The 20,825-nt window shown below is 42.9% G+C and overlaps 1 protein-coding gene across 1 annotated transcript; it reads left to right on the top strand.

Moving 5' to 3' along the window:
- Positions 1–8,324: 8,324 nt before the first annotated feature.
- LOC112216562 (inhibin beta A chain) lies at positions 8,325–19,507 on the top strand. Its single transcript, XM_024376546.2, has 2 exons — positions 8,325–9,221; positions 18,240–19,507. The coding sequence occupies exons 1-2, from the start codon at positions 8,798–8,800 to the stop codon at positions 19,028–19,030; spliced, it is 1,215 nt and encodes a 404-aa protein (XP_024232314.1). The 5' UTR covers positions 8,325–8,797; the 3' UTR covers positions 19,031–19,507.
- Positions 19,508–20,825: the final 1,318 nt, after the last annotated feature.

Here is a 20,825-nt window from a genome sequence, read left to right as displayed (position 1 = left end):
GATATCGGTTTATCTCTGTGGATGGTTCGGTGTTCCTCAAGGTTTTATAGGACCACTATTGTTTTCACTATATATTTGACCTCTTAGTGATGTCGTTTGGAAACATAACGTTAACTTTCACTGCTATGCGGACAACCCACAGCTGTACATTTTGATAAAACATGGTGAAGCCCCAACATTGCCCTCCCTGGAAGCATGTGTTTCAGACATAAGGAAGTGGAAGGCGTCAAATGTTCTACTTTTAAACTCAGACAAAACAGACATGCTTGTTCTAGGTCCCAAGAAACAAAGAGATCTTCTCAAATAAAACTGTGAAGGACCTTGGCATTGCTCTGCACCATGATCTCTCTTTTGACGAACATATCACGACTGTTTCAAGGACAGCTCTTTTCCATCTACGTAACATTGCAAAAATCAGAAACTTTCTGTCCAAAAATTTTGCAGAAAGATGTATCAATTTTTGTCACTCCTAGGGTAGACTACTGCAATGCTCTACTTTCCGGCTACCCGGATAAAGCACTAAATAAACTTCAGTTAGTGCTAAACACGGCTGCTAGAATCTTGATTTGAACCAAACATTTTTTTGAACATATTACTCCAGTGCTAGCCTCTCTACACTGGCTTCCTGTTAAGGCAAGGGCTGATTTCAAAGTTTTACTGCTGACCTACAAAGCATTACATGGGCTTGCTCCTACCTATCTTTCCAATTTGGTCCTGCTGTACATACCTACACGTACGCTACGATCACAAGACACAGTCCTCTTTACTGTCCCTAGAATTTCTAAGAAAACAGCTGGAGGCAGGGCTTTCTCCTATAGAGCTCCATTTTTATGGAATGCCTATCCATGTGAGAGACGCAGACTCTGTCTCGACCTTTACCTCTTTATTGAATACTCATCTCTTCAGTAGGTCCTATGATTGAGTGTAGTCTGGCCCAGGAATGTGAAGGTGAACAGAAAGGCACTGGAGCAACGAACCACCCTTGCTGTCTCTGCTTAGACGGTTCCCCTCTCTCCACTGGGATTCTCTGCCTCAGACCCTATTACAGTCACTGGCTTACTGTTGCTCCTCCATGCCGTCCCTAGGAGGTGTGCATCCTCCTACACACTTCTCACATCTAGGAATCTCCCTCCTACACTGCTGCTGCAACGTGCCCATGAACTTGACACCTAAAACACTGTCGTATTTTTGGAACAAAACCTCTCACTGGATAACTTACACTTCCTAACTTGACCTTGCCGGGCAAAGAATCTCCAAACAGCAGGCATCACAGACACAGGGAATCTTCAATTTCAACGGATCCTCCTCAACACTTAAAGCCACCCCTGTTATCACTCCTTTCAAAGGCACCCTTTTCACTCCTTTCAAAGGCACCCATTTCTTGTCCCTAATCGCATGATCCAAAGCACCCTTTCCTTCTGGACTGAAGTGTGGTTTATACTACAGGTGTGTTCGTAAATTTAATCAGGAGTGCCAGAGTATGCTCTGGGTGTTCGTCAACTCAGAGCGTTGTCAGATGTACCTTTCGTAAATTTAGAGCGTTTGGAGAGCTCAATGGACACTCTGGTCGAGGAGGAGGGTTGATCCGAGCATTCTGTGCTTACAACTGCAGCCAAGCACCCAAGCTACCTGGCTAATGTTGGCTAGCTTGCTAGCTGCTTCCAGACACAAATGAGAGAACAGCTCACTCTGACCATTTTACTCACTCTAGCAGAGCTGATTAGGCTGTTTTATGTTATCCAGAGCATTGGTGACTGCAACTGTGCTGCTAGCAACAATTTAACCATGCTTTTTTGCCAACGTTTACTGACACACTGACACTGACATAGTCAATGGGTCTTGAGCGTTCATATATTTATCAGGTATTCTGAATTCTGGCACACTCAGAGGAGAGTTTTACCAGCTATGTCAATCAACAATTGTCGCAGTGACATCATGAACATTCTCTTGAAATGGTTACTTTCATAATGGAGTCTTTTTTTTTATTGTTAAGACATCTAGCTAGATAAACAATGAACCATAATCGCAACTCATGATGTTACTACCCTGCATGAATCTGCAGGTAGCAAATAATCCAGGTTCAATGTTGGCTAGCTAACATTAGGCTATAACTAGCAAAGGAAATGGCTCTGAGATACGAATAATATTACTACACAGATTATACAATTAACGTTAGCTAGCTGACCTAACAACAGCAGTCAAGCACCACAGCTAACTGGATAATGTTGGCTAGCTTTCTAGCTACTTCTAGACACAAATGAGAGAACATCTCACTCTGACAATTTTACTCGCTCTAGTAGAGCTGATTCTTACATCGTCATAACCATCAAACAGGCCTCCTGAGTGGTGCAGCGGCGGTCTAAGGAGCTACATCGCAGTGCTTGAGGCATCGCTACAGACATGGGCTCGATCCTGGGCCGTGTCGCAGCCGGCCGCGATCCGGAGGCCCATGAGGCGGAGCACAATTGGCCTTACGTCCTCTAGGTTAGGGGAGGGTTTGACTGGCAGGGATGTCCTTGTCCCATCGCGCTCTAGCGACTCCTGTGGCGGGCCGGGCACTTTCACGCTGACACAGTCGCCAGTTGTACAGTGTTTACTCCAACACATTGGTGCTGCTGGGTTCTGGTTTAAGCGAGCAGGTTTTCAAGAAGCATTGCAGCTTGGCAGGGTTGTGTTTCAGGGGGGACGCGTGGCTCTCGACCTTCGCCTCTCCCAAGTCTGTTCGGGAGTTGCATATACAGTTCCAGTCAAATGTTTGGACACACCTACTCATTCCAGAGTTTTTCTTTAAAACATTTTTTTTAAATGACTTTAGTCTTTCTTTCTTTTTTACTACATGACTTGTTTCATGTGTTGTTTCATAGTTTTGATGTCTTCACTATTATTCTACAATGTAGAAAATAGTCAAAATAAAGAAAAACCCTTGAATGAGTAGGTGTGTCCAAAATTTTGAATGGTACTGTATAAGCAATTCAAAAGAGAACATTCTCCACATTAAACAATAGGGAAAAAAGAGAAGGCAAAACACTCCATGTCCTTCGCCAACATGACTAGCCAAATATTTGAATCTCATACGTCAAGTCTGCCAGTAAGAGGCAGGGGGACTTTTCCAAGGCACTTAACATAGCAACAGTTAAAGTCACAGGCCGATCCAAGTAAGAAACAAAGTTACTAATATTGTACAGGCTGCTTTATGGGCTTGAACACGCAGCATGGTCAGCATCTGGCCTGACCGTCTGTCTACCACTCTTAGTGAGAGAAGGGTGCTGCCGTATTCTTCCCAGTTCTAACCGGATCCTGACTCAGCGACTACAAAGGCAGTGAGAGTAATGGGTGGGTCCCTGATTCACATATAATCTGGCCCCTCCAAGTAGCCATAGGCCTCTTGAATCAGCCGGACCTTTGAGGTGTCATGAGTCTGGGGCTAGTGATGCGTCTGGTCTGGGTGAGGGTGGCAAGAGCCTGGTTTTATAGAGTGTGAGTCGAGTTTAAGGGGTAAGCACTGTGTGTGTGTGTGAGGTTTAGGGGCAAGGGGTAGGGCTGGTTGACTTATGCATGGAAAATACAGTTATGATGTGTTCTCCTTTCCAATATGTATTTTAGTCAAAGGGTAGCCTTAACCTTAAGGGACACTCAAGTAAGAACAGGCACACACACAAACTCCTAGTCCACCCTCACACATGCACCCACACAGGCATATCAAAACAAAGAACAGTTTATTAACATAAGACTGCATATGGGGCGTAGAAATCCCCTGATTGTGTGTGTGTGGAAGAAGCTTGTCATGAAGCCACCGGCTTTCGGAAACAGTTTTTAAAGCTGTCTGGGTTCCCTGCGCCGTCACACACCACATACAGCTGTGCAACAGAACGTTGCTTCCCCCTCCCCCACCCATCCCCTCTTACTCCCCACCCGCTGCCTCTCCTCTGCTCCACTCTCTCAAACCTCCACTCGGAAACAATGAGGCTACGCTAGTTTCGGGGCTGCACTGGCCTTTCCAGCAGATCTTATCCTTCCACTGCGTCTACTGTAAAGTAAAGTCATCTCAGTGTGGTCACCATCGCTAAAAGGTCAGGGATTTAACAGGTTGGATAGATGGGTCATAAGGCTCTGTCTCTCTCATTCTCCACTCTGTATGCATTTGCATTAGTTCAGTCTGACATTGTGTGCCCGTTTATACTAGTAACTAACATTCCGCACTACTCCCAGACAGACCATATACCCCATCCATCCCTCTCCTTATTTGGCGTTAATAGCTCATCTTAGGACAGAAGAGATTTAGATGATGACATTTTTACAATTAATGAACGAATGAAGTGTTTGTGTTTGTTCATCGAGGAGATTTACCGAACAGTCCAGGGTGACTCACATAGCTCACATTTTTGAAGACAGTTGCATAAATACCAGAAGCAATTTCAGTCTACAGAATTGTTAGTAACTAGCCCGTCTCCCAAACCGCTAAACCGCACCCCTGTCCGAGTTATACACTTAACTCTGCTTATAAATAAACATTGAGCTGAAAAACATTCATTATGATGTTTCTCCATTTGGGTGGGGTTTCATCTGTGAAAAACGGCCAGTCAGACACACATTAGACGCACCTCTCACTTTTCCAACAGAGTGGGAGTCTGAGAATACAATGTCTATTTAGGTCAGGTGTATCCTAACCGGACTGCGAAATATAATCACGGCTAGTTTAAACGGATGGCCCGTGGGCCAGGACACCCTGTACATATAAACACACTGACGCCTCAGAAGAACAACTAATACAGTTGTCAAAGGGAATAATTGTTATTATTCCACAAATGTACACTAGGTGGACTTAAAGTTTTAATATAGTCAGTGTACATTTCCACAGCGAGGCTCATAAAGGACATTGAGGTGGCCCTGGAGATTCAGAACTTGAGTTCAAGTTCAAGTCCAAATGACGTCCACATATCAGTTAATACAAACTGAAATCCAGTATATTCATAAATTGGACAGCCACGGGACCTATACTGAGCCTGAACCTACATCTTGCTTCAACAAACCTCTGCTCCACACTCACACTCAACATGCCCTGACTTTCTCTGTCCAGCTACCTCTTCCCATTTATGTCTCTCTCAGGATGGAGAGTTTGCCTGGTCCCAGATCCGTTTGTGCTGTATAGCCAACTCCTAAGGTTGTGGTCATGCGAACAACCATGGGAGTTGGCTATACAGCACAAACAGGTCTGGGACCAGGCTAGTGGAGAGAGAGGGGAGACTTAGACACTGTCTGGCTAGGCCCAGTGACGGTCAAACCTTAGCCACGGGCTCTCCCATGCGTCTGGATAGAGGAAGGGAGAATTACGCCGCACTAGAGGAGCACACATCTGTTGAAAGACTTACTCATCACTTTCTCAGGGTGAATAAAACTCCCCCCCCAGGTGAATAATACTCCACCCACCCCCCACCCCCCATGCCACTGTCACCACCACCTCATCCCAGTTCGTTGGGGATTTGATTTTAATGGGGTCTGCTCAACGCCCCCGCCGCGACGGTGAGGAATGCCGTAACTTGAGTGTTGCTGGACTCTCGGCATCCTTCTCCTGGTTATATCTCCCCTGGCGTGGAGACGGAGTGAACCAATCCATCACACATGGCCGTGGCCCCTCCGTGCCATCACACACACGCTGAGCATAATAATAATGATAATAATAAAAATCGTCATCATTCAACTCTGTACTGTTTCTACTCCATCTTGTACAAAGTACAATAAAAGGTGTTATGGGAACTATAACAGATACCTCACCTCCACATAACCTGCTGTCTCCCCGTGCTCTCTCTTACACACACACACACACACACACACACACACACACACACACACACACACACACACACACACACACACACACACACACACACACACACACACACACACACACACACACACACACACACACACACACACACACACACACACACACACACACACACACACACACACACACACAAGCCACCATCCTTCTCACCCCCACCCTCCTCTCAGCAACAGGGTGTCACACACAGGCAGCTGTAGCCTCTGGCTGGCTTGAGGACCTCCTGTCTTTTGCCGTTTGACATGATACGGCCAGCGCTACGTTGAGCTGCTCTATTGGCCCATCACTGTCCGCGGAGGACGAAGTCTCTTCTCGAGACTCTGAGGCAGTAAATTTGTCAGGAGCGGAACGATGTGCTGAATTCACCTATTACGTGTTTCATAAAGTTGCAGAGGTCCTGCAGCTACAGCTCAGAGTGGAAGGAAATGACCCCTAACCTTTACGAGAGACAGTGGCGGACAGCAGCCAAACTGCGAGAGAGAGAGAGAGAGAGAGAGAGAGAGAGAGAGAGAGAGAGAGAGAGAGGGGGGGTTAGAAAATGTGAGGGAAGTAAAGAACGAGGCACGAGGGGGAGAAAGAGGACAGACAGGTTGATGGAGAGGGAGAAATAGAGAGAGGGGGAGAAGGAGATGGATACATAGAGGGGGAGAGTAAACTTAAAGGAGAAGGAATGAGTATGTGGTTGAAGGTACATCATATGTCCACAAGAGGGAGTAGTGCCATATACAGTGATCCTTCAGTTAGTTTAGAAGATATATATTACAATACACACTGTAGATTAGGATATTAAAGTGTTCAACTGTAATGTAACACTAAACACATACAAATGTTTACCTGCACACAATTTTCCACATAGTATAGAGCTGCATAAAGGTCTAGAACTACAATTAAATTGAATGCAGTACATGTAATCAAAGTCTTTGACCATTAGAAACAAAAACAAACATTTTGGAGCATACTTTTAGTTCCCCAAGTGCTCCAAAAACAGTTTATTCAGAGTTTTCACATAGCCTTAGTTAACATGAACAATTCAGATGCTAATTTGAGCATAACACAAGATGGTGAGTCATCGTAGCCAGTCACTTTCCAGAGCTGTTACAACTGCAAGTAAATTTCCATTGATCAAGATCAATGTCTTATTTGATAATATACTAGGGATGACTTTGCATGACTTGGAGTAGATTTTTGGATACACGGACGACTCACACTAGCCTTCTGCTTTGCCTTTGATGATGTCACTCCGAAGAGTCGGAGTCTGTCTACGTCACTGAGAATCCCAGACGTCTGACCTCAACTTATTAAAACAGGACGTTGACCCTGCGGTCACTTCCTGGTGAATCGGCAGATGGGGCGAATGTCATACAGTTGGAAAAAAACTGAACCTAATCATCCCATTCACGGCAAACTGACGAGAAATACATGAAATACAATGACACAACATACAGCCATCTAAAACATGGTTTGATGCATTGTGGGGTTTGAGTGTTTTGCCTGGGGCTTACCAGTGACCACAAATGTACATTCCTTTAAACAAAGCCCTAATATGGTACGCTATCTAACCCTTGCAACCAGTCAAGGCAATCATGTCCATCTTCAAAATGAGTTGAATGTTTCAACTTAAATCTTTAGAGTCTAAGACGTTGGGAGAGGGGGGGGGGGCTAAGCTGACAAATGGAATTGTTTTAAGCTCATACTATGGATCAGTTAGCTATTTGATTAAGAATTTTATGGGATCAATCGACTCTAGTTTTTATTATACATGTAAAAAAAGACATTTATATATTTACTGATCTTTCTAATATCTCTCCGATATAGGACAGACACTTCAGAACAAACGTATTTTTTTATTTTTTGAGGGACTATCAGTTGTTCCATGTAGTGAATCTGTTATTCAATGCGTTTGTATGGGCACATATAAGTAAGACCAAATAAACATTTAATCAAATCATTTTTTATATATATTTTTGATACATCAAGGTGTATTACAATTCAAAATCAAATAGCTAAATGATCCTTGGTATGACCTTCTTAAAACAATTTCATATAGCTTAGTAGAACCCCCCCCACCCCCGACTTAGACAGGGCTTAGACTATAATGGGTTAAAGAGTTTCAACTTGTCACACACTCTAAACACATGCATACAAGCAAGCCATATCAGAACTTCTTATTGTACATCACTACAAACCAATGTCTACAATTCTATAAGACAAATTATTCAACAACCACGTGGTTGAATTTAACAGAAGTGAGAGGGGAATGAGCAACAAAGGATAAAACACATGTTCAAAAGTAGTTCATCAAATGTGATAGAAAAGGTTTGCAAGCCTTCCACTGTGAGGCACACAGCACAACCCCAAATAAATAAATAAAGGCAAAGTTAGTGAAACACATGAGTCAGAAGTAGTGAGTTAGTAAAGGGTGGGATCAGGAGGGAGGAGGGAGGTATAATTACGGTAAGACACAGGGAGAGGTACAGAAGGAGAGAGAGACAGCAAAGAGAGCCCTGCCCACTCTCACAAAACCATTCAACTTGTGCACAGTGAGCACTCACAGACTTCTACAGAGACCTACTCTTCCCTGGGGTAACCTTCTGAGGACGACTGACCTTCCCACACAAAACCTCCCAAGGATCAGACATCATCTCCACTCCAGCACTGGCAAGACCATCTTCGGTCCACACCTCTCCTTCTTCAGCCATCTCTCCTTTTTAAACACAAGGATTATTCTTTTTCGTTCTCACTTTTAGGTGTCACTTTTTAAACTTTTATTCCAAGTCTTACAGCACTGCTGACTAAATTAATTTTTCCAGAGCTTACCTTGTCTGGAGGAGTTTTTAAAATCTCTTTTGGCAGAAGGACTGATATTTTTCCCCCACTCTCATCATTTCGCCTACTAGTTGGTGCTCGCTGCGCTGCTCTCTACGTTGTCCCGGCAGCAGACCTGTCTAGTCCAGGATGTCTCCTTTGCCCCTGCTGAGTGGGATGTTGCTACTCTTTGCCCATAGCTGTGGCGGGGCCGGCTCTTTGTCCGTGGCGACGGGTGGTGGCCAGATGCCACCACAGACCCAGTCCCAGCTGGTGCCGGAGGTTACCGACTGCCCTTCCTGCGCCCTGGCGCGGCTCAACGAGGAGGAGGATGGCAGCAAACCCGAGGTGGTGGAGGCAGTGAAGAGGCACATCCTCAACATGCTGCACCTACAGGTGCGGCCCAATGTCACGCACCCGGTGCCCCGCGCTGCTCTGCTCAATGCCATCCGCAAGCTGCACGTGGGAAGAGTGGCCGAGGACGGCAGCGTCCAGATCGAGGATGGCGGCCACGGGCGCCCAGATGCCGCCGACATGGTCGAGACGACTGAGATCCTTACCTTCGCAGAGGCCGGTGAGTGCCACAGGTGTGTGTGTGTGTGTGTGTGGGGGGGGTGATCGAGCATGAACATGTGTGAAAAGAGAAAAGGAGAGAGAGCGATAGACAGAGCAACAAGGAATGTCCTTGTCTAAGGAGGCAAAAACAGAAAAGCAGCCTTGCTAAAACGCTACAAAGGCTATAGGACTGTAACCCAGTTCGGTAGGTTTGCAGACCTAATTCTTTGAAACGACAGGCTCTCAACCTGCTTAATTCCACCTGTGTGAAAGAACAGTTTAACCTGTTGACTCTACCCAGAGAGCTGCTCCCACCCCCACACCTTCCCCTGCCACCCCTCCCTTAAGGTCCCTAATGACCCCCTGCTGCTTTTAAGAATACACAATTATCTGCTTAGAAAGCTCCCAGGCTTGTGTTCCTTAGCTCCCGTGTGAAGTTATTCAGAGTAGTGCAGTAGCAGTCGCCGGGAGACCGAATGAGTGTTTTTCTTAGAAATGGCAGCGACAGCGAATAGAGAGAGAGAGAGAGAGAGAGAGAGAGAGAGAGAGAGAGAGATATTAAAAATAAATGTAAAAAAGGCTCCTCAGGGTAAAGAAAAAAAAACTCTTATCCAGGTACTGACTCTACTCGGTTTTCTTCTTCCACAGCCGGGTTTAAAGCCTGCTGTCGGGTGTAGAGTGGTGTGTTCAAAGGTGCTGTCAAACCTATGATGTGTAGGGAGATCTGAGTCTGCTCTGACTTAGATAGCCCAGGAGGGGAACATGGAGTATAGAAAAAGCTGAACTGTGTCGGGCACAAGAACGATGTTCCTTTTCCTCTCATAGCAAATTATGACTGCCATTGGAGGTGTAGAACATTTTACAGTACAGTATTTTGGAAAGGGCTATTCGGTTCGTAAATACAGTACTGTGCAATTGGTGAGGTGATCTTGAGTGCTCATGGATCTCTGTTGGAGCATGGGGGGGGGTGAGGAGTGCTTCAATGAGAGTGTAAAGGATGTGTACTCCAAGTCATGACTGGCATTTGCAGTGAGTTCACAAGGACTTGACAGATTACATGTTCCTTGAATTCTAAATAAATCACTGATGGTGTCACCAGCAAAGCACCGCCACACCATAACACCTCATTACAGTGGGAAATACACATGCACATCCATACACATCCATTCACACACACCGCGTCTCACAAAGACCCTGCGGTTGGAACCAAAAATCCTTTGGTAATCCTTTGGTAATGGTTTCTTTGCAGCAATTTGGCCATGAAGGCCTGATTCACACAGTCTCATCTGAACAGTTGATGTTCAGATGTGTCTGTTACTTGAACTCTGTGAACGTATCTTCAGCAGTAGAGGTAACTCTGGGTCTTCCATTCCAGTGCCAGTCCTCATGAGAGCCAGTTTCATCATAGCGCTTGATGGTTTTTGCAACTGCACTTGAAGAAACTTTCAAAGTTCTTGAAATGTTCCGTATTGACTGACCTTCATGTCTTAAAGTAATGATGGACTGTCGTTCGCTTTGCTTTTTTGAGCTGTTACTGCCATAATTTGGACTTGGTCTTTTACCAAATAGGGCTATCTTCTGTATACCCCCTACCTTGTCGCAACACAACTGATTGGCTCAAATGCATTAAGAAGGAAAGAAATTCCACAAATGAACTTTTAACAAGGCACACCTGTTAATTAAAATGCATTCCAGGTAATTACCTCATGAAGCTGGTTGAGAGAATGTCAAAGGTGTGCAAAGCTGTCGTCAAGGCAAAGGGTGGCTATTTGAAGAATCTCAAATATAAATTCGATTTTGATTTGTTTAATCACTTTTTGGTTACTTACGTGATTCCATATGTACTATTTTATAGTTTTGATGTCTTCACTATTGAAAATAAAGAAAAACCCTTGAATGAGTAGGTGTTCTAAAACTTTTGACCGGTAGTGTATGTGACATTTGTAATTGAAAACATATCTCACATTTTTTGGTTATGCTTATGCCTACATTTGTCATTGATACATCTCTTGGCTATGCTTTCCCTAGGTTTGCAAAGCTACCGTTAACTTACCAAAGTTACCAGAATCTATGGTCACTTTGGTCATTTATAATTGAATAACTTTTACAAAATGTATTAATTTATAGTATAACTTTTTTTATATATATATATATATATATATATATATATATATATATATATATATATATATATATATGTGTGTCCATAGTGTTCATGGGTTTCTAGTGCATAGACCACATGGTTCAATAGAAAATATCCCAATTAAAAATAAAAGCATCTTATCAACAGTAGTATTATTTTAAAATAACTTTGCAAGTCTTCCAACTCTTCCAACTGCTGTTTTCAGTACCGCCACTGCTTTGGCACCAAAAGATTTACAACAAAGGCATATTGACATAGTAGAGTCAATAATTTTAATGAACATGAATACAGTCATAATGATCATAGCCTGTACGTCACCTTAAGAAAAGAGGGTTCCTCAAGGGTTCTTTGGGAAGAGTGAGGGTTCTATGTTTAACCATAACACCTCAAAGAACCCTTTGAGCCCTTCAATAGTTCTTTGCAGTTCAGAAAAGGGTTCTTTCCTCTTTTAGTAAAATTATAATAAAAATGTAGGGGCGGTGGCTCATTTGAATATTTTGTGGCATGGTTTTCTCACAGCTCTATTTGTTGAAAGACTCACGTATGGCTTTGCGTCAATTGAGAACTGATGTCTAGTTTAATGGTTCTCAAACTTCTCCTCAGGGAACCCCAGCCTTTCCAAAGCTAGCACAACTGATTTGAACTTGTCAATTAACAGAATAATAAAACCTATGGAATTTGAACAATATAATATGGCTAACCAAAAAGAAAAGAACACTATATGTTTCTTCAAAAGGTCATTTCGATAACTTTAGGAAAGGGATCTTTATAGCACCATGAAGGTTCCATTTAGAACCTTATGAGCATGGTTCTTTATAGAACCTTTAAAAGGCTATTTATAGCAGCAAAAGGGGTTACAAGCCAAATAACTCTTATTTGGCACTATATAGAACCATTTGTTTTTAGTGCATAATAAATTATTCTCTGAATTCAATTTGTGATGAGAATTTGATTTGGCCTGACATTTAGTCACATTATCATTATTCAGAGTTGCTTCGACATCAGAGGGCTACTAAAGAAATCTCCTGTGTGGGACTCCTGTGTGGATCACTATTGAGTTCCACATTCACATTCGCTGTACTTGTTGGCTTATATATATATAAAAAAACACAATAGTCCCTTTTACTCTAAATAGGCATTTGAATGAACTTTAGATTAAAAGGGAAGAGTGGCACTTCTGCTTGGGGGTCTTTAATAATAAATACGAAAAACTGTAAATAACTAGGGTTAAATTAACCACGCAGCAGGGGCATTCTGCTGCATATAATTGCTTCATTCAACGGAATATGGGGCCCAATAATTATTTTGGGCTGTTGGGACAGTATCTCATGAAAGAGCCTAGCTCACTGTGTGGAAAGTGCTGAGTGCTGGTAGTGCCAATTTCCGCTGCAGTCTGTGCCCACTATCCCCTTCAACCCCCCTACCCATGGAGTATAGCAATTAATTAAGCATATCATCAGTGAAATTCCGATGTCCACATTTATATCCACATTTATCTTCTGGTAGCTGTGTCTCTTTAATCGCACAGCTGTCTCTGGACACCTTAACTGGGCTACATAGACTAACTATAGTGACTGCTAAGTTTGTTTGTGATTTAAGTAAAGAAGCACACTTTCTCATGAGACTGAATATCATCAACATGTACATTTGTATGTGAAACAGTTATTTTCTGCCTATTTGGTGTAAGTTAACTAATAGTTCCGTTAAAATGCCCTCATCAGTCATGTATTTTACGTATCCAGCACTGCTATCAGTTATCAAGCTCAAGCACTCCTCTCACAAGGACTTTGAGGCTGAGAGGTCACATTCCACATCAGTTACAAAAGAGTCTCACCTCCTAACCATGTCGCTCCAATAATAGTTAATTACTTTTAGATTGTAGTACAAAATAGCAGTCAATGGAAAGTTATTGTACTGTAGCCGAAATTGGCAAGTCTCTTTTTTTGGCTTGTTAACCTGCATGGTTGACAGGTTTAATAACTACTGTTTGATTTTGTCTCATCTCTCCATTTGGTACATAATGCAATGAACCATCAGTGCTGCTTAAAGCAAAAGACAAAAAAGACATTTGCTGTTTTTTCCCCTCAATGCTGCCACCACCATTCATTCTTGTGCCGTGGCCAGAGCAATTAAATACGTTTTGGAATGTGACGCCAAAGCTCTTGACATCACGAACGGAGTCTCTTTTCTGATCTCTCCAAATGAATATCATGCTGCCGAGGCCTACTCCAAAAGGGTGTCAAGAAAGTGTCCCGACATCGAGTCACACGAAACCTTTATGGTTCATAGAGACTATTCTAGGTCCTTAACAAAGCCCGGACAAACAGAAAAGAAACAGCAGCCAGTATCTTCAGGCAATAGTAAAAAGCAAGGGGAAAGAATGTGATAAATGTGGCAACTTTGTAAATAATTTCACATATCTCTGGGCTGGTCAAATAAAAATAAACCGACTGGTGGATGATGCCTTTAGGATCCGGCTGGGAGTCCGGTGTTCTGTTGAGTTGTGTAGCTTTTCAAGCAGGATAGGAGGGCATCCACATTCCCATGAAGGCCATGGTGCCTCACTGAGAGGGAGACAACTAGAAGCCTTGGACAGGTCTCATTGACTTCCAATTCATATGGGCCCAATCACTCCTCACCTTACCTCTCCACTATGACAGCCCATGTGTGGCAAGGTTTGTTCTTGCACACTACCTACACCACAGTATTTATTGGCTTGATTCAGCCACTAACATCTGTGAACAGATATTAACCAGCGACAGAGTAAGCAGGAGAGAGGGATAGGATCAGGTTTACAGGTTAGTCAGAGCTTAGTCAGATCTATTGTATCTTCACATGAAGTCATTTGTTGTGACTGAACAGTCTTCTGGTCAAATGTGTGGCATGATTGCAAATCATTGGGTGCTTCTTCATCTCCTTCACTAATTACTGTTGTCATTGGAAATTTGAATAGAGGATTTGAATGGAATATTCTTGGCATAGACCAAATAACATATATTTGGGGGGATTTACAACCCTCATTTAAATAATTACAACCTGGCATTAAAGGGCAGCTAGATAGACATAAAGACTCTCACTCTCCCAGTCTCCAAAGGTTAGGAGTCTGAGGAGGCTGTATTTCTCCCGACTTTGCTCATTGTTCTTGGGAGTGCCTTGGCCTGTGATGCCTGGACTGCGGTGACTCAGAGCGACTGCTGCACATCTTCCTGGGCTTGGGTGTCTAATTGTGTGTACAGGGTCATAAATCAAGCCCACCGCTGGTTCATCTCCTTCCAAAGAGGCCAGCACAGAGTGTTTTTGCAAGTGAGATAGTGGAGTGTGAGACAGAGAGGCTGAGAGTCCAAGGAAGCAAGTCAAAGAGGTTACAAGACTGATGGCACCACTGACCTTTGCAATTCCTGTGGTCAGTCGGTGGTCAGTTTATCAACTCGGCTGAGATGGAACGTATCGTAAATGCTAGTTGGACTTTTTCCAAAGGGTTCAATTTGTATGCAGATGCACTCTGTTAACCTTGCAAATAGTGCTTCTGGGAATGCTATTGGAATGATTTCAGGTACACATGAGATAGCTTGTAACTTTTTTTTTATCAGTCTATTAAAAGACAATTGCCATGAGCCCTACGATGTTTTACAAGCATTCTTAAAATGTAACTGCTTCCATTTGGTGGTGATAGCATCTAACATACATCCTAATGACATTCATAGAACACTGGGTTCTTTGCACAATGGCTCTCCAACATTGCTGTCATTGTCAGGGAACATTCCTGGAATGTGTTGAGACCCACATATGGTTGTGTTAAAACAGGCAAGTGCACCATTCAAGAGAAATCAATTTGGGAAGAATAAGGTGATTGGCACTTTCAGAGAAAAATGCAGCTACAATTCTGTTAGCATTATGATGATATTTTTCACGAAATGCATTAAAACTATTACTTATCGAGATAAGTCAACAACAACAAAAAAAGTGGTTATATATGATGCTGTCCAGGATACAGTAAGCCATAATAGTTTTGTGCTTGATTTATCAAACCAGAACTCTTTCAAAGTTGCAGCAGGCAAAGAGGCAAATGTGAAAAAGACACATTTTTCAAAGAGTACTCTGTTTAGTCTGCTCTGAAAGTAGGTCTACTAACTAGTGGACGGAGAGTTGGCAGGTATTAAAGCTGCTACAACTACCTCCAATACAACTGGCAGGTCACGGGTTGCAGAAACATCGGATACATGTTATATCGGATTGAGTTCATGTGAATCAATAGGCAATTTTGTTTAACTCCTATCAAATTAGGCAATAAAACTGTATAAATGAACTGCAATGTCCCTTAAATTGGTAAACAATAAACACCTCAAGCGTGTGTTATAGTGTTATCCTTCTTGTTATTGAAGTGTTGCCTCAGTGTTAGAGTGTTAGGGCTCCAGACAATATGACTGGAACCTCTAGGGAGAGATCAAAGACCATTAGCCCTCCAAAGCTAAACTGGATTAAGAGTGAGCATATTGACTACATTAATTAGGACAGTATTTGGATAGAACAGGAACCCACCACTAATGCTCCTAAGCTGTCAGGTAATTCGGGCTCACCCCCCCACTCCCCATTCTTCTTTTGAAGGCACGCAATGGGGGAGGTAAAAATGTGAAAATGTCATTTTCAATTTTTGTGTGCAGGACAGCTGTGCAAATGGTCTTTCTCATTGGCAAAATTCTTGTTTACTGTTCAGGTGTTATTGTACCGCTCTTTAGTTGATTCCAATTATTTTCTCACAACATATTTCAGGAACCATGATGGGCAGCGATGCACTCAAACCCTCTTCTCAGGGCAGGTTTTCTTTGGGTTAGGGCCCCCTTGGGTTTGTACAGTCCCATTCTTTAGCCCCAGTGCAGGATTACGGAAGAACAATGACGGAGCCACCACTGCCAAAGCCAATTATTTTTTTGCCTGTGTTTGTGATGCAGACACTTACAAACACTTGTAAAAATCAGTCTGCAATAGAGCATGCTGGGAAATGTGATAATGATGGGAGTGGTTTTAGCTTAGCACTGGTTATTATTACCAACACTTGGGTTATTTTACACCAACACCTGAATCAACACTAGAAACGTTACACTGACAAATCAACACTAGGTTAACTGGCCAATTTGCTGTGTCGATTCCTTTGATAATGACATCACAGCCACTCTGAGAACATTCAGCTCATTCTTGTCTAGCTTTTCTTGCATGGGACTCCAAGACCTAAGGAGTGTTTTTTAAGGAGAGGCCAGCAGAGCACAGGTGCTTGTGTACTGAGCAAGAGACAAAGGCTATAAGTTAAAAGCTTATTATGCATAACCAATCATTAATTAGCTAAAAATAAGGGAAATACTGCATTAAATGTATTACCTGAAATAGGTAGGCTAGGACATCTATATATCAGGCTATACAGTATTTCAATCTACAACAGGATAATCCATTTTGGATGCAATTTGAATGGAGTTGATGGAAAGAGAGAAAAACTGCATTCACGTGTTCACGTATGCACTGATTGAAAGCAACAATATTCTTCGAGTGGTCAGCTGTTTGAAAACTTTAAAAAACAAGGTGAACCCGAATTCCAGATGGAGATGGGTAAATTAGACGTGAATTCTGTCTTTATATTACTGTAGCATAGGCTATTCTGCAGCAAATGTAGGCCTACCTGTCCCAAGAAAAAACATTACGATAATGAGATGATACTGTAAGTCTACATGCATTGTGAACTGCGCCCCATACTGATCTGGGCTGTCTGTCCCCACCCTGAGCATTGATTCATCATTCAGATTCATCATGCCGTAGAGAAGCCAAATTTAGACATCACATATAATTGAACAGTTCAATTTCACGCCATGCCGTTCATATATATAAAATTGTTATCATTTACTGGTTTCTCGCAGTTATCCATCCCGGGAAATGGGAGTGTAAACAGGGCTCCCGCCATTCAACCCTAACCCAGAGCCAAATGTAATATCAAGAAAGTGAGCTTCAAGCGTTGTTAAGACATCACATTGTAAGGATTTTCCTCTGTAATTGGAAGAGATTAGCTTGGACATTCAAAGTGATCTGTTAGGAGAAGCTTTCCAGAGGCGTGCTTGTGCTTAGGTCCCTGGACATAAGCCAGATTTGAGCCAGAGCTGGTAGATATGGTTCACCAGCACGCCTCCCACAGTGGCACGAGAAGACATGTCACCACATCACAAGTGAAGTCACATCTGCCTGTGAAAACTGTAGTTATTATGGGTAATAACTGAAATCCTTCAACCTCTTGCTGTATCTCTATGTAATACTATTGTGTACTTTACAGTATGCTGGCTGCCACCAGTAAAGGTGACACAAAGAGATTATGCAACGTTGTGGCATTTAAACCTCCCCAAAACATATTTGCGTGTTGTATGCAAAATGTACCATTCTACTGTCTCTCCTGTAAACACATTTCACTTTAATGTTAGCAAGGGACATTACAGATTATTTTCAAACTGATGTGCCCACAAGTATCAATGATGAACTGAATGAAGCAAATTTGGAAAAAGAGAAACAGACTAGTGCCTTACTCTGCGTGAACTCATGTCATTGAAGTCATTAAATAAGTTATTAAATATAGAGACAGAGGCTAAAAATAAGGGCCTATTTTAAGTAATTAAATAAAGGTGAAATAAATCAATAAAATAAATGTCAATTACGGAAATTCTAATGGTATGTGTGCCATATCTAAAGTGGCTCAGTCTGATAGATGTGGCCCTATCACACCCCACCAGACTCAGATGTGGCCGGGGCAGTCCAAGAGTCAGACAGCAAAACATTTACTTACACTGAAATGAGCTCAGACTTCGCTACAAATGCTTTACTAATCGAATTCTCCGATCCTCTCTCTTTTCTCATCCTCTCTAGGCGACTCCCAGGGTGCGGTCAACTTCCTCATTTCCAAGGAGGGCGGTGAGCTGTCTCTGGTGGAGCAGGCTAATGTATGGATCTTCCTCCGGCTGGCCAAGACCAATCGCAGCCGTGCCAAGGTCACTATACTCCTGTTGCAGCAGCGCCATGTCGGAGACGGCCATGAAGAGTCTGTGCTACTGGCCGAGAAGGCAGTGGACACGCGGCGCAGTGGCTGGCACACTTTTCCCGTGTCAGCCAGCGTCCAGGCCCTGTTGAAGGGTGGCGGAAGCATGCTCAGTGTGAAGATCTCCTGCCCGCTGTGCGCCAATGCTGGCGCCACACCCATCCTGGTGTCGACCAGCGGCAACCAGGAGCGTGAGCAGTCCCATCGGCCCTTCCTCATGGCGGTAGTGCAGCAGGGCGAGGGCGGCGAGCCACGGCGGCGCCCCAAAAGGGGCCTGGAGTGCGACGGCAAGGTGCGTGCTTGCTGCAAGCGCCAGTTCTATGTCAATTTCAAGGACATTGGCTGGAGCGACTGGATCATAGCACCGGGGGGCTACCACGCCAACTACTGCGAGGGCGACTGCCCCAGCCACGTGGCCAGCATCACAGGCTCCTCTCTGTCCTTCCACTCCACCGTCATCAATCACTACCGCATACGGGGCTACGCGCCCTTCCAGAACATTAAGTCGTGCTGCGTGCCCACAAGGCTACGAGCCATGTCTATGCTCTACTACAATGAGGAGCAAAAGATTGTCAAAAAAGACATTCAGAACATGGTCGTAGAGGAGTGTGGCTGCTCGTAAAAGCCTGGCGGAGCTGGTGGGGCTTGGAAGTTGGTCTCATGCCCAGAGAGACAGAACTAAACGGAAGAGGCCCTTTATCTCTCTCTCTCTCTCTCTTGCGTGCAAGACACTGTCAAGACCGACTTTTATTTGGACTCAATGACTGACTTGTTCTCCATCGTTGGCAAGTCCAGGGGGTATCTATAACTCAGAGAAATCTCTGTGGCACTTTCAAAAAAAATAAAAATAATATCTAATATATTTTTGTTACAAAACAAAGGGAGGGAGGTGAGAGGATATTTATGTGACCCAGATGCGGTGTAGTTGCTCCTTTCATGTACTGCAAGATGAGATACCATGCGAATGAGGTGCCTGAAAAATACAGTTGAAGTTGGAAATTTACATACACCTTAGCCAAATACATTTAAACTCAGGTTTTCACATTTCCTGACATTTAATCCTAGTAAAAATTCCCTGTCTTAGGTCAGTTAGGATCACCACTTTATTTTAAGAATGTGAAATGTCAGAATAATAGTAGAGAGAGTTATTTATTTCAGCTTTTATTTCTTTCATTACATTCCCAGTGGGTCAGAAGTTTACATACACTCAATTAGTATTTGGTAGCATTGCATATCCTAAATTGTTGAACTTGGGTCAAACATTTCGGGTAGCCTTCCACAAGCTTCCCACAATAAGTTGGGGGAATTTTGGTCCACCGCACCAAAGTACATTCATCTCTAGGAACACAGAACACGTCTCCTTCCTGAGCGGTATGATGGCTACGTGGTCCCATGGTGTTTATACTTGCGTACTATTATTTGTACGTTTGGAAATTGCTCCCAAGGATGAACCATTATTTCTGAGGTCTTGGCTGATTTCTTTTGATTTTCCCATGATGTCAAGCAAAGAGGCACTGTTGTTTGAAGGTAGGCCTTGAAATACATCCACAGGGACACCTCCAATTGACTCAAATTATGTCAAATAGCCTATTAGAAGCTTCTAAAGCCATGACATCATTTTCAGGAATATTCCAAGCTGTTTAAAGGCACAGTCAACTTAGTGTAACTGCTGACCCACTGGAATTGTGATACAGTGAATTATAAGTGAAATAATATGTCTGTAAACAATTGTTGTGTCATGCACACAGTAGATGTCCTCGCCGACTTGCCAAAACTATAGTTTGTTAACAAGAAATTTGTGGAGTCGTTGAAAAATGAGTTTTAATTACTCCAACCTAAGTGTATGTAAAATTCTGACTTCAACTGTCCAAACTATGCAACTTGTCAAGTATTACAATTCATATTTTTTTTTGCCTGTTTCATTTTCTCAACTGTTTACTTTTTCAAAACTTAAAAAGAGGAAGACTTGTTTGAGTGTGCATGCGTGTATGTGTTCATGGTGTCTGCGTGCTTGTGTGTGCGAGTGTGTGTTGTTGAGAGATACTTGAAAGAAACACATTGGACCAGATGCTGGAACCAAACATTTCTCTATGTATAATTATTATAATTTGCTATTGATAATAATATTATTGTTTGTTGTTTTTGTTACAATTTTGTTGAAACACGTTATGAACGTTTTCAGTTTGCACTATACCAAACATTCTGATCAGCCTAGTCACAAATATCAATGGTATTCTAAGAGAGGTTAAAAAGCACTTATGAATCAAAACATCTATAGAGCACATGAGTGTAAAACAGAGATAACGAGAAAAAAAGACAAGTAGATGTGATTTTGAGAACACATAGATGTATTATTACAGCATTTTTTGACCACCAAAGAGTTTTTGTAAGTATTGCCAACCGTCATTGTGAGGCTG

This window comes from Oncorhynchus tshawytscha, linkage group LG16, assembly GCF_018296145.1.
Source record: "Oncorhynchus tshawytscha isolate Ot180627B linkage group LG16, Otsh_v2.0, whole genome shotgun sequence".
NCBI lineage: Eukaryota > Metazoa > Chordata > Actinopteri > Salmoniformes > Salmonidae > Oncorhynchus > Oncorhynchus tshawytscha.
Note: the sequence above shows the minus strand (reverse complement) of the source record. Positions and strands in the feature narration are given on the sequence as shown.